Here is a 17,612-nt window from a genome sequence, read left to right on the forward strand (position 1 = left end):
GAGGCTTTGGACTGCTGCATTCGAAGCCTGGATTCCTGTCCTAGCTTTGCATCGAATGACCCTGTGCAGCTTCTCCATTACATACGCTATCAAATGGGGGGACGATCGTTGATTCTGCTAGTTCAGAAGGCTGAGCAGGGCACTACCCTAGGATGGGAAAGAGCTGGGTTTTATTCCCTGCTCTGCCACAGATGTCCCATGTGCGCCTGGGCAGTCATCTAGGCTCTCGGTGACTCCGTTCCCTGCCCACAAAATGGGGCAAGCAGCTCGGTGCTAGTTCACAGGGGGACACTCCGGATAAATACATTAAAACCTCAGGCGCTCAGACACTCCAGGAATGGGGCCAGGTAGGTCTGATTTCTAGATGAGGTGGGGGACACAGGCAGAGAAAGATTAAGAGCACTCTGGGGAATTGCTGGGACTCGCACGCGTGGCCCGGTAGCGTGCAGCACAGCGCACAAGCCCTAGTGCTACAGAGCCCGGTGAAAAAACTGCAAATCCCTAGTCCATTTCCCCTGAGCCCCATGGCGCACCTGCCAAATGCCAGAGCATAACATGAGACCCGGACTGTGGCCGGTCTGGGGGGCATGTGCGCCCAGAGGAGAGCTACCGAGGGAAGGGGTGTCGTGAAGGTCAGGACCTGCTCTTACAGCCATGTTTTGTGAATACTATCTGGGCAGGGCCATCCTGGCATCTTCCTTTGTGTCGTCGAGTTAGGGGGTCCCCTCTCTGGTTCTCCTCTGCTTCCACCTGTAATGTTAGGGGCTGCAATTTCCTTCCTCCTAACTCCCATAAAAGTCCCTTTGGTACAGGGCATGGCTCTCTGCTTGCGGGTGAGCAATGGGGCTGGTGAGGGCAAACACTCATGGATGCAGACACGTGTGAGCCTGTGAGTGTGCAGTTTTGGGAACACATTTATTAGCTGCACAGAATCTCTCTCTCTCACACACACACAGAACCAACAGGCCAACTGAGATCTCCACAGTGACACAGAAACAGGTCTCACCCCTCATTCCCAGCAGCCGTGGCATTTTGCCACTTCCCCCCACACACACACTTGTGCCTTTGGGGGAGGCAGGGCTGGGGAGTCGCCTGCCAGAGCCGCTCACCTGGGCAGGGAACGTTCTGCTCTGGGCTGCACGGTGACCATTAGATTGTAATTAGTAATTATCACAGTCCCCGGGGGTATAAATATGGCTCAGTCCTCCCCCTGGAGCCAGTGCACCAGATTTGCAGGCCCTGTTCCGCTCCTTGCTCGCCTGACACAACCGCACAGCTCCCCCCTCGGCTCGGCAGAGAGAAAGCCAAAGATGAACAAGATCCTGGCTCTGGGTTTGCCAGCCCTGCTCTGCTTGGCAACGGGTAAGTCCCGAAACAAAACCCAACGAGGGGAGATTTCCACCCCTGATGGGGCAGAGCCTCAGCTGGTGCCAGTCCACAGTTCTTTACCGAGGGCAATTCAATTATAACCAACTATTCTAGCTCAAGGGCAGCCTGTGCTCTGGTGGAGGGACAGAACCGCCGCCCCTGGAAAGCCAGACTGGCCTAGCAGTGACCTGCCACAGAGGGTCGGATGGTTGGATGGTTCCTGGGGATGGGGAACGCGCCTGTGCACGGAGCGTGGCCGATCCGTGGCTGCTCGTTGCCTACTCTCCGTTTTCTCGCCTCTTCACAGCGGATCCTCTCCAGTGCAACGGCTGTTTCAAGCTGTTACAGGACGGCAGCTGTAAGATAGGCCAATACACCTGCACGGCATCTCCAGATGAATCCTGCTTCACCCGCAAAATCACCGCTGGTGAGTGAGAGTGACTGAGGGCACGTCGAGGCCCGGGCGGGAGGGGAAATGTCCAGCTCGAGGAGATACACCCATCGCTCTGCTCCAGCTAGCACAGTGACAGCAGAGGTGTAACCGGAGCGAGCGGTGGGAGGGGCCAGCTTCCCCAGTTCGATCCTGTCCTGGGCACTAGACACCAGTGCAGACTGTCCCTGCACTTCTGTGCAGTCCAGTGAGCAAAAGATGCCCCATCTCTGGGGCAGTTAGTGCTGGGAGGGGAGAAGTGATCGCCTTACCCTAGAGTGACCTCTTCTGGCCACGCCGGCTGTGGCACTGGGGAACTGTGTTCATCCTTTAGGGTACGTCTGCCCTAAGGTGGGGGGGGAAGAGACGTTGCAGCTCGGGGGAGACATCCCTACGCTAGCTCTGACTGTAGCCACAGCAGCATGAGACATGAGGGGCTAACCCCCCCACTCCCCAAGTCTACATGCCTAGTGTCTTGGATGGCCACTTACTCGGGGAGGCTGGCCTCACCTGCTGCTCGCTCTGGCATGGCTACCCTTTATTCTTTAGTGCACTCGCTGGATCAGAGCTAGGGGAATGTCCTGCCTGAAGTGTAGCCAGACCCTTAGTCCATGAAGGTGACTGGGACACTGGGGCATAGGGGAGGGGTGGGGGAGTCCTCTAAGGACAGAGAAGGGTCCTGAGCTACAGGAAGTGGGGTGACAGAGGAGCCCCGGCTGCTGGGAGTCAACAGAGAGGAGGGCAACTCAGTTGGTGGATTCCCCTGGCCCTGTCACTGGGAGGAGGGGTCTGTCCCTGGCACCCAGCCCTGGGGGCTCAGGTCTCTTTCCCTCTGTAGGGAACGAGATCCTGCGGGTGGAGCGGGGCTGCACTGTGATCTGCGACGACCTAGTGCTCAACAACTACGACTACAAGGAGATCACCCAGTGCTGCACGGACAGAGCCTTCTGCAACATACACAACCCCTGGCCCCAAGCCCCCAAGGAGGATTAAGGGGAGGGTGTGGTCCTGGGGCGGCAAGAAAGCCACATTTGCCCTTCGCTCCAGGCCTGGTTCTGGGTTATTCCCCAACTCGCCTTTCCTCATTGAAAACCTGGCAGGAACCAAGACCGTCCCCTGGCGTCACCCTCAATATCACACTCCTGACATCAATTAACTATAATTAAATTAGGAAATGAGCTCTGCTCACTGGCCCCGCCCTGCTTCGCCCCAGCCCCTCCCCTGCTTGGCTGCCCGCCTCCCATCTTGCTGCCCCAGGCCCAGCACCCAAACTCTCTGGTGCTTTGCTGCTGTTCCATAGTTGAAGGTGCCCGTATCAGGGTGACACATTCCCCCCAGCTGTCATTTCAGAGCCTCTGTTGCTGCCCCGTGAGAGTATTAAGGGGACAGGGCTGGATTTGGGAACAGGCAACCAAGGTGACCACCTGCGGTGCCAGGCTTTGGGGTCACCGGGCTTGGGGGACTGTTTTTATTGTTAGCAACAAAATGGAAAGTAGAATGTTTGAAGTAACATGTTTCAGGTATTCCGTATGTGATTCATTTTGCATTAACCTCCTAGAACAGTGGTTCCAACCTATTGTGGGCCACATACGTGTTATGTGGGCTGCGTCCAATACTACCTGTATGGCCCTGAGGATGTCACATGGGCTGCAGCTCTGTGCTGATTGGACCGCAAGCAGCCCGCGGGCTGGAGGTTGAGAACCACTGTCCTAGAATGTTCTGGATCTTTGTAGAATCTCACGGAACTTTCCAGACTTTGAGAACGACACTCTCCACGAACTTCCTAGAACGTTGTCAGCCACGTTCTCACGGGTATATAAGGGGAGGGACATTGCCAGTCAGTGAGATATAAGAACGAACTGAAGCGAAGCAAGAGCCCAGTTGCGATATTGGGAACCTTGCTTTGTTGTGTAATTGTGAAAGTGTACTTGTGTTTTAAGACTTGAAGAGTGTAAGTAGCGACTAATAAAGGACATATTTAATGAGATGCCAGAGATAGCTATCGAACCTCTATCTACGCAACAGGATAAAAGAAATACTGTTACTTCTTTTGCAATGCTTAACATGTAATGTTTGATGACTTTCTAAGATTGCAAAACACAGACTTTTGCTCTCCCTAATACTGTCTGTTTTCCCACCTAGAAAATAAAAGATGCCCCCAAAGAAGCCTTCAGGAGCTCGGTACAGGAAGTGAAAAGCTCAATTGCAATCTAGTTTGCAGCAAGGGGCAAATTTTAACTAAAGGACTAGGGTTAACATCCTAAGGCTGTAACACTATTTAATACTGGACCACCCAGTGTTGGTGCACAGTTCCATTTCTTGATGTCAGTACATTTCAGTTATTCTTAAAATTAAAAAGTTTCTATACACTTAGAGCAAATCATGTTTTTAATTTGCTTATATAGGACATGAATAAATACAGATCCTAGCGTGCAAATTTATCGGCTTCTATGCCAGGGATAAATCACACATGCAAATCATGCATCAAAGTCATGAAATGGGCTATAAATGCAATAAAAAATAAGGGATTCAAAAGTTTAACAAAGGGAGGGGAGCACTGAACAGGTTCTTCCCCTGGGGGCCATTTGGTCTAGGGCACTGTTAAGGGAGGCCCCTCTCCCCAGACCTCGCTCTGTGCAGCGTGAGCAGTTTGCCAGCTTCGGAGGCTACAGTGCAGAGGGGACACCTTGCATGGCAACCAGTGGGACCCACTCAATTCCCCCTCCGTCCTCCATGCTTCCCTGTACACTGGACCCCAGCAACACCATAAGCCTGGTGTCTGCTCAGCACAGACCCCTGAAAACTGTAGACAAGCCCTAAGACGGATACCCAGTCCAAGTGAGAGAGAGAGAGAGAGAGAGAGAGACCATGCTGTCAGCAGGACAGCCTTCTTCTCACCTCCAGAGGTGAGGGTTAGCTGGGTTGACAGGAACTTACAAATGATTGCAAAGAGACATGGTAAGTGAGGGACTCTGGTGGTGACAGACAAGCTTTCGAGCTAAGCAGAGTTCTTCAGGTCTGGGAAAGGTACACAGAACATCCCAGCTAAATACAATATGGAACAGATTGTTTAACATAAGTAGTTAACACATATTCTAAGGGACCATTCAAGGTGAAGTGACCCATTAACACCCCTGCAGTCACAAGACATAAGATGGAGTTAGTGGATTACAGATTGTTGTAGTAGGTCTTATAAACAGGTATATCACTGGACAAATGCACCATGAAACCAATGATATACCTGAGACACATCGTGATATTTTCATCCTCTGGACAGATGACCTAAACTTCCTCATATATTTCCACTACAACTTCAACCACCACCACCCATCCATCAAACTCTCTCTAGAGCACTCCTGCACCTGTATCAGCTTCCTGGATTCTATTCAAGCTGATTGTGGTGTCCTACAGACAACTATGTACAAGAAACCCACAGATCACCACACATACTTTCAAAGATCCAATAATCACCCCAAACACACCAAGAAATCTGTTATCTACCACCAGGCACTCAGATACCACAGAATATGGTAGAAAGGAGGAGAAAGTCTAGGATACACACTAAAAACTGCCTTTGCCAAACAAGGACCCCCCAGAGCAGTACATCAGTTACTCCTGGGGAAATTCTATGCCACTGCGTGTGCGCAGAATTCATGTCCCCCACAGATTTCTTTGCTTCCCTGCAGAAAAATGACTTTCTGACAGGGAAGGAAAGTGAAGCTGCAAGAGCAGTCACGCACCACTCCCTAGCTGCACAGGTACATCGTTTCAGGCAACCGGAGCACCCGGTGGAGACATAAATCTCTGTGGGGCTGGGGACACCCCAGCCAGTGGCTCCTACCCTGAGCCAGGATCAGCTGCTAGTCCTGGCTGGGCTGGAGGCAGGAGAGGACAGGACTTCCTCTTCCCCTGCAAGTAGTGGCTGGTGCTGTGTCAGACCCACCCCCAGAAACCTCCCCCAGCTGCAGGAAGCTCAACATCCTCCCCTGCTTCCTCCCCGCATCGCTCTTCACCTGTGGGGGGAGGGGTCACTGTACCGGGAGCTGTACAGACACAGCTGTGGGGAGTGTGTCTTGCTCCCCCATGCATCTGAATCTCCCATCCCAGACACCCCTGCCAAGCCTCACCCCGTACCCCCCCCAAGCCCTCCATACCCAAACCCCACCCCACTGAACCTCAACCCCTGCATCTGGAGCCCCCTGCTTTCAGACCCCCCCAACCCTGCACCCAGACCACCACCCACTGAGCTCCCTGCACTCAAACCCCCATTCTGATGAGCCCCACTTCCCCGCACCACCCCAAGCCCCCACATCCAGATCCCCATGCCACTGACTTCCGACTAGCTGCACCCAGGGCACAGAATTTTTAATTTTTTGGTGCAAAATGAATCCTAGAATATCAGGGTTGGAAGGGAGCTCAGGAGGTCATTTGGTCCAACCCCCCTGCTCAAAGCAGGACCAACCCCAACTAAATCATCCCAGCCAGGGCTTTGTCAAGCCTGACCTTAAAAACCTCTAAGGAAGGAGATTCCACCACCTCCCTAGGTAACCCATCAGCACCCTCCTACTGAAAAAGTTTTTTCTAATATCCAACCTAAACCTCCCCCACTCAACTTGAGACCATTACTCCTTGTTCTGTCATCTGCTACCACTGAGAACAGTCTAGATCCATCCTCTTTGGAACCCGCTTTCAGATAGTTGAAAGCAGCTATCAAATCCCCCCTCACTCTTCTCTTCTGCAGACTAAATAATCCCAGTTCCCTCAGCCTCTCCTCTCTTCCCTCAGGAGTAATCAGTGGAGTCACCCAAATACCCCTAGAGAGCTTGCTTCAATACAATACAAAAGCTTGTCTCTTTCACCAACAGAAGTTGGTCCAATAAAAGATCTTACCTCATCCACTTTGTCTCTCTAATATCCTGGGACCAACACAGCGACAACACTGCAAACAAAAGTGATTGCAAAGAAAGATTACGGTGGAGGTAATGGGAAATACGAGCAGAGAACGTTCCGGTTTTACCCTCCTTGCTCTGAGAGCTATGTACTTTTGGGTGACAGATTAAATAATGCTTTGTTTTGAAGATGCTTTTTCTAAGTCATTTTAATCCGTTGCTGGTCACAGGCTCCGGGGGGAGGGGGAGGGGGAAGGGCTTGAAAATGCTCAACCCAGTTGGGCCTGCCGATTTAATATGGTTGGTAAAAAAGGGGGCTGTAACCCAAAGACCCACTCTAAGAGTGGTTGGACCCAGAGGTTCTGCCCAGAGGGGAAGCCAGGCCTGTTACCTGAGGGGTGCACTCAAGAGGGGCAAAAAGGGTCTAAGGTGCAGTTTGCCTGGTAACCGTAACACATGTGATCTCGATTGCTTTGTCTCAGCGATCTGGCCTCTTCATTACTTACCACTCCTCCAGCTTTTGGAACTTCTGCAAACTTCATCGGGAATGATTTCATACTTTCTTCCAGGACACTGATAAAAGTATGATGTAGTGTAGTAGGGCCAAGAACCAGTCCCTGCAGGACCTCACTAGAAATACACCCATTCGACGATGATTCCCCATTTACAAATTACATTTAGAGACCTATCATTTAGCCAGTTTTTAACCCATGTAATATGTGCCATGTTGATTTTGTATTGTAGTTGCCTCTTAATCAAAATGCCGCTTGGCACCAAGTGAAATGCCTCACTAAAGTCTATGACATCAACACTCTGTGCGTGTGGCTGGGCGGCTGGATGGATGGGCAGGCTGCATATTTGGGAATATATTTATTTGCTTCACAGAATTGCATCTGTTGATCATTGACCTTGGCCTGATCTTGGTTTTGAGTAAAACACAATCTATTTGCTAAGCATGCATAAAGAAATAACAATGAATGTTATTATCGCAACTGTAGCAGCCAGTAGAAGAACCAAAACACATGTATTAAAAATAGGCTTAGCTATAGGTTTTAAGCATTAAGGGCTTAGAGTGAGGCCTAACTGGAATAAGTATTATGTGCTTAAGCGAAGGTTATGAAGTTTAGCAATATGCATCTTGTGATAGGTTAGCAATGCATTTTGTGATATACTCGTAAACCACAAACAAGCAGATGGGTACTTTTGCAATAAGTTAACAATGGAGCTATCTGCATTGATGTATCAAAACTATTGGGACATTCATTGACGCAAGTGCTTGCATTGGTGGTTGGAAGTTGAACTATGGTACCACCATACATGGGCAGGGCTGAAACCTTATCAAATATGGTCCCAGACATGAGAGGGTGAAATAGGAAAAGGTGTATAAAAATGTGTTTATCCAGCCTGTTGTTGGGGCACCAGGGGATGACATGGGACAGCCTGTCAGGATCCCAACAAGGGCAGTCAGGGCCAAAGGTCAGAGCAGGGGCAAACCTGAGGTTGGAAGTAGCAGAGGAGTTCATAGTCAGGCTCCAGGCCAGGGTCAATCCAAGTCAGGAGGCAAAATCCAAATCAAGCTGAGGTCAAAGCCTGAACTTCAGGAGCAAAGAGCAGGAACAGGTCATGGCAGCTACAGGACTGCCCCTTGGGTTTATATAGAGTAGACAGCCAATCAGGAGCCTTGAGGCTGCTGTCTGTCAAACCCTTGAGGTGGACCTTCCCATGGGCTGCGTCCATAGCAGATCATTGGAAGTGGCAAGCAAACTGGCTATAGCCTGGGTAACAGCCTGGTGATGCTACCTACCTATTAGCTCTACAGACCTGGGTTCTAGACCCTATGGGGGCTCCAGACAATGGATAGAAAGCTTGGCCCTGTACTCTCCTCCTGCGGTGGGCTCCACTTACACTCTCTTCCATCTTTGTTTCTAATGGTCCAGGAGGTTGTAAGTCCCCACAATGAAATACTTGTAAGTATGAACAAAGCAGGGACCACCTTACTTATAATTATGTACATTGATGTTTCTATTACTTCAGATATATTTGTCTGCACCAACTCAAGCTCATAAAGTCTCTGTGTCCTCCACCAATTGCACCTTCTCACTTAACTGTAACCAGCTGCCTGAAAAAGAACTGGTTATTTGTGACAAGTGCATGCTTCACCCCAGGACATTCTTTTACCATTGTAATAACTGATCTGATTTTTTTCTTAATAAAATAGAACCCAACAGGCCAATCGAGAGCTCCACAGTGGCTCAGGAACAGGTCTCACCCCTCATTCCCAGCAGCCGTGGCACTTTGCCACTTCCCTCCCGCTTTGCCTTTGGCAAAATGCCCTAGTGGGGGAGGCAGGGCTGGGGAGTCGCCTGCCAGAGCCGCTCACCTGGGCAGGGAACGTTCTGCTCTGGGCTGCACCGTGACCATTAGATTGTAATTAGTAATTACCCCAGTCCCCGGGGGTATAAATCCCTCTCTGTCCTCCCCCTGGGAGCCAGTGCACCAGGTTTGCAGGCCCTGTTCCGCTCCTCACTGGCCTGACACGACCGCACAGCTCCCCCCTCGGCTCGGCAGAGAGAAAGCCAAAGATGAACAAGATGCTGGCTCTGGGTTTGCCAACCCTGCTCTGCTTGGCAACGGATAAGTCCCGAAACAAAACCCAACGAGGGGAGATTTCCACCTGATGGGGCAGAGCCTCAGCTGGTGCCAGACACCAGTCAGCTGAGGTCTTTACCGAGGGCAATTCAATTACAACCAAGTATTCTAGCTCAAGGGCAGCCTGTGCTGTGGCGGAGGGACAGAGCCGCCCCTGGAAAGCCATCCACCAATGTGGGGGAGGGGCATGGCTGGTTCCACGCGGCCGGGAAGCTGTTTTGGTGTCTGTGTCCAGTCACAAGTCTGGGCCCGGCTGCTTGTTTCCTACTCTCTCTTCTCTCTCCTCTCCCACAGCTGCAGCTCTCCAGTGCAACGGCTGTTTCATGATGCTACAGGATGGCAGCTGTATGCTAGGCAAACACACCTGCACAGCCGCGCGGGGGGAATCCTGCTTTACCCGTAAAATCACTATAGGTGAGTCTGGGAGGCCAAGGGCCCCTCAGAACGCAATTTAGGAGCTGCCAGGATGTGAGGGAAGAACACCTTACTCTAGCGTGACCCCTTGTGGCCAAGCTAGCAGCGGTGCTGGGGAGGGCCTCACAGCCCAACCTTCAGCTGGAGCATCTACACAGCTATTTTTAGTGCCATAGTCTGTCGACCTGGCTCCGAGATTTGCTGCTGCTCGCTAGGTGGGTGCCACATTCGTCCCTTAATCAAGGACGGTGACTACGGGGATGGCGACAGAGCAATCCGAGGCGTGACTGAAGCACTGTAGACAGGCCAGAGCTAGCGGTCATCTAGCTAGCTTGACTAACACTAGCAGGGAAGCTGTGGCATCAGGGGTGACAGCGCAGCTAGCCACGGGCGTATGCACCCGGAGTCCCGGGTGGGCTCGTACGACCTGTGCTGACGTAGCTGCCCTGCTGTTGTTACTGGAGCTCGCTAGATCACCGCTAGCTCCGGCCAGTCTACAGCGCTTCAGTCACGGCTCTGACTGCAGTGTAGACAGACCCTGTGACACTGGGACAGGCAGAGGTGGGTGTCCTCTGAGGACAGAGAGAGGGACCAGCAGGTTTCTTCCCCTGGAGCAGTGGGAAGAGAGTGGCAGGGGAGACAGAGGAGTCCTGGACAGAGGGGAGGGCAGCTCAGCTGGGAGGAGGGGCCTGTCTCTGGCACCTGGCTCTTGTCTCTCTTTCCCTCTGCAGCGGGCTTTATCAATCGTGTGGAGCGGGGCTGCACATCCATCTGCGAGGATACAGAGATCCCTGAAGACTACTACAAGGACACCACCCAGTGCTGCACAGATGGGGACTTCTGCAACATCCACAACCCCTTCCCCAAATTCTCCGATTATGCCTAAGGGGAGACTGGTGTTCAGGGCTGGCAGGCACGCCATGTTCTCCCTTCACCCCACCCCTGGCTCTGGGTTAATCTCTCACGCCCCTCGCCTCATGTAAAATCCAGCAGGACCCAAGACCATCCCCTGGTGTCATCCTCAATCACACGCTCCTGTCAGCTACAAATGATATTTAAATTAGGAAATGAACTCTAACCTCTGGCCCTGCCCCACTCCCCCTGGCCACGCCCTGCTTCCCCTTAGCCCCTCCCCTTGCCTGGCTGCCCTCCTCCCATCTTGCTGTCCCAGGCCCAGCACCCAAACTGGTGCTTTGCTGCTTTTCCGTAGTTGAAGGTGCCCATATCCCCCACAACTGTCATTTCAGAGTTGCCGCTGCCCCGTGAGAATATTAAGGGCCCCCCCACCCTTCCCCAGACATCGCTCTGTGCAGGGCAGGCAGTTTGCCAGCTTGGGAGGCTACAGTGCAGAGGGGACACCTTGCATGCCAACCAGTGGGACCCACTCAATTCTCCCTCCATGTTTCCCTGTACACTGGGCCCCAGTGACACCCTGAGCCTGGTGTCTGCTCAGTGCAGACACCTGAGACAGAACAAACACAGCACAACCCACAGCTTTCAGCTCCAGACGGGCTGTAAGAGGGTCGATACCAGGTTCTTCCCCCGGCAACTAGCTGGCAGAGCCATGCCTGGGACAGGAACCCAGACAGCAGGGCACTCAGGGATTTCCTCCTCTGCAGCGTGCCCAGCTCCCTGCCTGGCTGGTCCCCCGGAGCTCCCCCTGCCCTCGGAAATGAGTCCTGCCCGTCTCCCTGCCGTGATCCAAACCCCACTGTGCCTGGGGCAGTCCCTGATCTCTGAGTGATCCTGGAATGGGTCACTCTGTTCAGATCCCACCATTCCATTCAGCCCTCACACACTCTGAACCGCTGCCTCCCTGCCGTGCCCAGGGTGGGATCCTGGCTTGCTGTATTTGCAGCTGAGATTCTGCTGATGAAACGCCTGCGCTTATCTCCCTCTTTGTCATATTCTGCTCATTTCTTTCCTTGCGCAATAAACCCTCTGATTGTCACAGAGCGCTCAGGGCCTTCATTTCTTCATACACGGTCAGGGGACAATGTATTTTCAGACCCATATTTAGGACAGTAGCTTCTATCACCACCCCTACGTGTCCAAAAATGGCAGAGGTTCTGCTAGGACATCTCCCTCTGGTAGGTAAAGCAGAGTGCCTGGGCCTGGGGAATTACATCCAAGTTCTTCCCCTTGGTAGGGCGGGTCTAAGTGGAACTCTTAGGCCCCAGTGTTGGCAGCAAAAGGGCTGGGTTCAACGTTCTCGGGGTTCCTTCCTTAGCTGACACCGACTTGATCCCCTCACCAGAAACCAAGCAAATGATGTACCCGTCCCTGAGCACCTTTGGTGGGCAATTCTTCCCCATGCGCCAGGACCGAGTCCAGGGGTTAAAACAAAGAGAACTTTATTAGGGGAGGGGAAAGGGGGAGGCAGACAACAGAATGAATTTGGGGAAATCAGTAATTAACGAATTCTAAGGAGGTAAAACTCCTGCCCCACAAAATATCTTAACAGCAGTCCCACCCTCAGTCCTCGGGAACGGTGGACGATATGCTGGCCCTGGCTGGGCTGTTGGGACCGAACTGGTATTGCTGGACTCCCAGCCACTGCCCGAGGGACACGGAGCAGTGCCCTGAGGGGTGTGGGTTACACAGGCCCCAGGCTCAGGGCTGGCTCCAGGCATTCGTGGGAGCCTGGCGGATGCAGGGGGGATTGAGCGGGGCTGTCTGGTTGGCAGGCACGGTGCCCCATCCCTCAAACACCAAGGGAGGGCACTGGAGCCTTCCCCACTGGCAAACTGCCCACCCTGTTCAGAGTCCTGCCAGGGGAAAGGGGCCCCTTAATGCTCTCAGGGGGGTAGGGGCTCTGAACGATAGCTGGGGAGGGAGTCACCTTAACCCACAGCACCACAACAAATCCAATATCCAAGGGAGTTATAGTGCTGGGCCTGGGCCAGCGAGACACGGGGAGGGGGCAGGCAGGCAGGACAGGGGTGAAAGGGGAGGGGGCCATGGGAAGGGGAGGGGCCAGAGGACAGGAGAGGGCAGGCATGGGCCACAGCAGGTCTTGTATTCTGGTGGGTTTTTCATCAGACTGGGGAAACCAGGAGAGAAACCAGGAGGGACGGGGGAGGGGAGAACGTGGACTTCCTCCAGAAGTGCAGCTGCCCCCAAGTGAGTGGGAAGGGAGGCGGCGTCCATGGCCCCTAGGCATTGCAGAAGTCTTCGGTGCAGCAGTGGAAGTCGTGACGGATGAACGTGCCTCCGACTTGGTCCTGGCAATCTCTGAAGCAGCCCTGCTGTGCATAGAGAGGGAAGTTCCCTGGAAAAAGAGAGAGAGCCATGAGTCCCCAGGGCTGGGCGGCAGGGACAGACGCCTCCTCCCTAGGACTGTGCCAGAGGAATCCAGTGTCTGGTCCGGCCCGCCAGCCAGAGCATCACCAACTGAGCTGCCCCCCCGTCTGTCGATAGCCAGGAACCATGTCTCCTCTGTCACCCCCCGCCATTCCCTTCCCACTGCTCCAGGGGAAGAGACCTGCTGGTCCCATTCTCTGTCCTCGGGGACTCCCCAACCCCTGCCCTTCCCTACAGTCACAGTCACCGTTCTGGACTAAGGGATGAACATGGCTCCCTTCGGAGCTCCCCAGTGTCCTGCCAGCTTGGCAGCCATGGGTCACTCCAGGCCCAGCAGAGACCCTCCTAGTCCCCACCCTCCCAGCGGCTGAACTTGCTGCCCTCCAAAACCTTGAGCCCCAGAGATGGGGCATCTGTGTTCACTGAAAACACCAGCCCGGGGAGCGGGGGGCGTGCCTGCCACCCGCACCTACCCAGGAGGAGTGTCTGGAGGTAGCAGGATTCCCCCGGAGCCGCCTTGCACATGCTTTTCCCTGCAATACACGTCTTGTTCGGCTGCTGTCTGACACACACGTGGCACAGGAGGGCGCCCGCTGCGTGACAGGAGAGAGAAGAGAATGACACAACTCGCCGGGCGCAGAGGGCCACTGGAGATGGGCAGGGAAATAGAGTCACCCGTCTGATCAGGAGCGTGGTGACAGGGAGCTCTCGTGTCCCTGTGTTATAGAAAGGCTGAGTGTGAATCGGCGTGGGGAGCTGACCAAGCCAAGCCCATGAAATAGAAACTCAGCAGGATACACACACTAGCTCTGCCTCTGACTCTCTAAATAATTGACTTATGAATTCACCACAATTGTTCTAGTGGCTTTTCAGATTTTTAAAGGTACATCGCTGTGTTTGTAAAGCTTTTTCCTTCCTCTTTTGTTGTCCCAGGACCCAAAGAAACAGGTGTGGAAACTGACTAATTGACTATACCCAGGAAATACTGTAACTGACTTAACAGAGGGCTTAGAAACACAAAGTAAATTGGGAGGAAATAGGAAAAATACCTCTCTCTCTGATCCTTTCAGTTACAATGAGCTTTTAATTTATTAATCTAGTAGTTAAAATATTTCCAACAGTGTGATTTCTATGTGGAGGGTGAATCAAACCAATCTGAAGACCCATTCCAGTTTTTCTGTGCTGCTTATGAAAGAGTTAGTGAATATTTTCAAGTGCGTGGGGGAAAAAAAACCATTCAGCATGAATCTCAAGAAGGTCAGCAGCCAGTCAGATCTCTCTATTCTGCAATCCCTGTGGCAGCATATAATCTTTCCTACCCCTATAATTTTATTAAAAAATTAATATAATGTGAAAATCACAGAGTGACTCACGTACGTGATTGGCACTGGCTTCTGCTCACCATTTTGCAATACATGTCACACACTTCTTTGTCTTGGAGAAAAGTACTGGCAACATTCACTGCTCAGGTCAGCTCAAAATCCCCCTCACTTGTGACACAAAGGGGTAGGTCTGTCTCTGCCAACTACCTGGATTCAGCACAGCTCGACTTAGCGACTGCCAGAGACGTTTCTAACAAGCTCATGGCCCTGCTGTATTTGGCCATGTTTGGGAGGCATGTCGCTGGTTTGCAGAACTCAACAGCCCTGTCTCAGTCTTACGAACCCGTCCATTTCCCTGTATTGGCTTCAGAACACTGCTGATGTTTATCTGTCCCTCCGCAGGTCCTTCCCTAGGCCAGCCTGGCTTTGCCAAGGCATCTGTCACTAATGCAGAACACAGGCTGCTCTTACACTACAGTGTGTGAATCCCCTCCCTAACCAACAAAGGCCAGCTCCTTTGCTGCTGTACATCATCCTAGCTAGCTCCACTGACGTCGATGGGCCAGCTCCCCGATGAAGCCGAGAATCTGGCCCCTTTGGGGACGAATTGGTCAGTTTCATTTGGGGACTTACCCGTTGCGAAGTACAGCAGGGCTGTGAAAACAGGAACCAGCATCTTGTTCATCCTTCGTTTTCTCTCCTTCAAGCGGAGGCGGAAGTGGCACGGTGTGCTGAGCGAGTGAGAGCCCGGGCAGTGTGCAGAGTATGGCACACCTCAAACACCAGCCGGAGTTATATTACCCCTAGTGGAGACCTGGCAGCAGCCAATCAGGGTCCTTCCTGCGGGAAACACCCAGGTTTTTCTGTTGATTAATAATCATATCCCCAGATTGGATCGAATGGTCAGTCCAGGAGCAGAGCGATTCCTGCTCAGGTGACCAGCTCTGGGCAGGCAGCTGCCCACCCGCCCCAAAGGCTGGGGTTGGACTGGGCTGGTGCCAGTCGCCCGGGGCTCCCATAGGGTCCCTACCAATGTCCACAGAACATAAATGGTCCTTTTTAAGAATTAAACGTTTTACCCCATTACTGTGAATAAAACCTTCCAACCAGGCCCGATGCACAGCTGGCCGCTGAGTCTGCGTGGCTGAGACACACCCCGCCACCCCCGGGGAGAGGGGAGCCAGCTGCAATAGAGGAGGCCCCAGCAGACTGGCAGCCCCTTGCAAGTCCCGCTGCTGGGATGTGGAGGGCAGCAGAGCTAGTGGCTCTACCAACAGAGAACGCCCTGGCCACAGGCAGAGTCCCACCAGCTGTTATGGAGAAAGGCAGCGTGTGTCCCAGTTACCAGCAGGGCAATTGGGAGCTGGGATGGGGGATCAGGACTCTGGTGGGACAGTGGGCGAGGGCAGGCAGGACGGGAAGCTCACTAAGAAACCTGGAGCCCCCAATGGCTGTGGGAGTGGGGAGCTGCAGCACCCCCTTCAGCTCATGCGCTTGGAAAGGTGCAAACTCCTCCAACCACACTGCCTGTGCCCCTAATCCCCAGGGAACAGAACCCCATGGCCTAGGATCCGCCCAGCTGAGCCTGACCACTGCAAAGGCCACCGAGAGAACATGCTGAGAAGGTGGGTGGCAGATTTCCATCAGTATTTTTAGCCCAGCAGCGGGGGGCAGCGCAGGATCAGATGGATCCAATTCATTTAGGGACAGAGTCTGCGGCTCAGCCTGTCCCAGGGTCACGCTAAGCCCAGCACAATGGGATGCCCCCTTTGTGGGGTAGTTTGGACTGTCTCAGCCACACACTATTTAGTCTTGTCACACTGGCTGCTGGAGGCCAATGACCGGGCTCCAGAGGGACCTCACTGGTGTTAGCCAAGGCGTCCGACTCAAGCAATGACATTCCACCTCCTGAAACACCCCCTCTCTGGTAGTTTCAGCTGGACAGGAGAGATATCATCAAGTCCTGTCCTAAACCTGGGCTGTGTTGCTGTGCCCAGTTAAGGAGCTGCCTCGTTCTGCCCCAGTGGTGGCTTCATATTCCAGCCTTAGGTGAAGGGGCTGGTAGCACCACCTATTATTACGGTTGCCCAAGACATCCCATTATAAGGCCCTGTTTTCAGCCAAACTTTAGTTAGTTAGACTGACATTTTCCATGACCGGTGTCTGCCTCTGGCTGAATTTTCTTGGAAAGTTTCAGCCAAAATGGTCCAGCTATTTCTGAGAACAAGGCTAGGGGAAGTTAGACATAAAGGTAGCTCTGGAACAGGCTTCCAAGGGAGGCTGTGGAATCCCCATCAGTGGAAGTTTTTAAAAACAGGCTGGACAAACACCTGTCATGGATGGTGTAGGTGTCTGGGTCCTGCCTCAGTGCCGGGGGTGGACTTGGTGACCTTTCAAGGTTCCTCCCAGCCCTACACTTCTGTGATTCTATGTGGGGCTAAGAGGTTTCCCTGAGACTGACTGTAAAACACAGGGGCTAGCTAGGGGATTGATTGCTTGCAGCTACGTGTGTGTGCCAGCATCAGCACGCAAGACAAGCAGGAGTGAGCATGGCCCTGACAGGAAGCTGAGCGACAGGGCTTCTGTTTGGGCACAGTGCTGGCTGGAAATGCAGACTTGGGTTTCTGTGCAAAGAAACTGCCTGCTGTTCGGTTCTGCTTTGTATAGGGAAATAGGACTTTGTGGCCAGTCTTTTTACTAGACAGGATTGCACCAAAGAAATACCTGACTCTAGCATCAGTCTCTCCTCCTAATGGAAATGACGCACAAAGTCCCAAATACTGGCTAACCACTTGGACCAAAAGGGGTAACAGGTTTGCGTTTGGATGGGCTGTAGCATGCAGTGTCCCCCCGTCCGTGCTGGCAGGGGGAGGGGTCCTGCATGGGGGCCAGGGTGTGTTAGCACAGAGGGTGATGTGCTGGGTGCTCTGAGATTTTAAAGGCACTTCCTTAGCACGAGACACGTGGGTGAGTTTAGCAATGTAACGACACAGACAACACCAGTCAGATTTGTTTGCCCCTTGGCCCCACTCAGGACATTAGTGCATTGATGCTTCGGCATGATTTGCACATACAGCACCTGACACAAAGTGGGCTACTTAGTGTGCTGGGTTCAGCGTGACCCTGGGACGTGCCAAGCCGCAGTCTCTGGCCCCAAACAAATCGGCTCCGTTGGATCCAGCGCTATCCCCGCCACAGGGCTAAACATACTCCCACCAGCTGTCACCCACGCTCCCA

General features: G+C 53.0%; 2 protein-coding genes across 2 annotated transcripts; one reads left to right on the top strand and one right to left on the bottom strand.

The window, feature by feature from the left end:
• Positions 1–1,310: 1,310 nt before the first annotated feature.
• ACRV1 (acrosomal vesicle protein 1) lies at positions 1,311–11,701 on the top strand. Its single transcript, XM_054005627.1, has 3 exons — positions 1,311–1,362; positions 9,631–9,750; positions 10,482–11,701. The coding sequence occupies exons 1-3, from the start codon at positions 1,311–1,313 to the stop codon at positions 10,634–10,636; spliced, it is 327 nt and encodes a 108-aa protein (XP_053861602.1). The 3' UTR covers positions 10,637–11,701.
• Positions 11,702–12,087: 386 nt separating this feature from the next.
• Positions 12,088–15,111, bottom strand: LOC128823418 (protein PIP-1-like). Its single transcript, XM_054005677.1, has 3 exons — positions 15,009–15,111; positions 13,527–13,646; positions 12,088–13,021 (listed from the first exon to the last, which is right to left on the bottom strand). The coding sequence occupies exons 1-3, from the start codon at positions 15,058–15,060 to the stop codon at positions 12,906–12,908; spliced, it is 288 nt and encodes a 95-aa protein (XP_053861652.1). The 5' UTR covers positions 15,061–15,111; the 3' UTR covers positions 12,088–12,905.
• Positions 15,112–17,612: the final 2,501 nt, after the last annotated feature.

The sequence above is a fragment of the Malaclemys terrapin genome, chromosome 15, assembly GCF_027887155.1.
Source record: "Malaclemys terrapin pileata isolate rMalTer1 chromosome 15, rMalTer1.hap1, whole genome shotgun sequence".
Taxonomy (NCBI): Eukaryota; Metazoa; Chordata; order Testudines; family Emydidae; genus Malaclemys; species Malaclemys terrapin.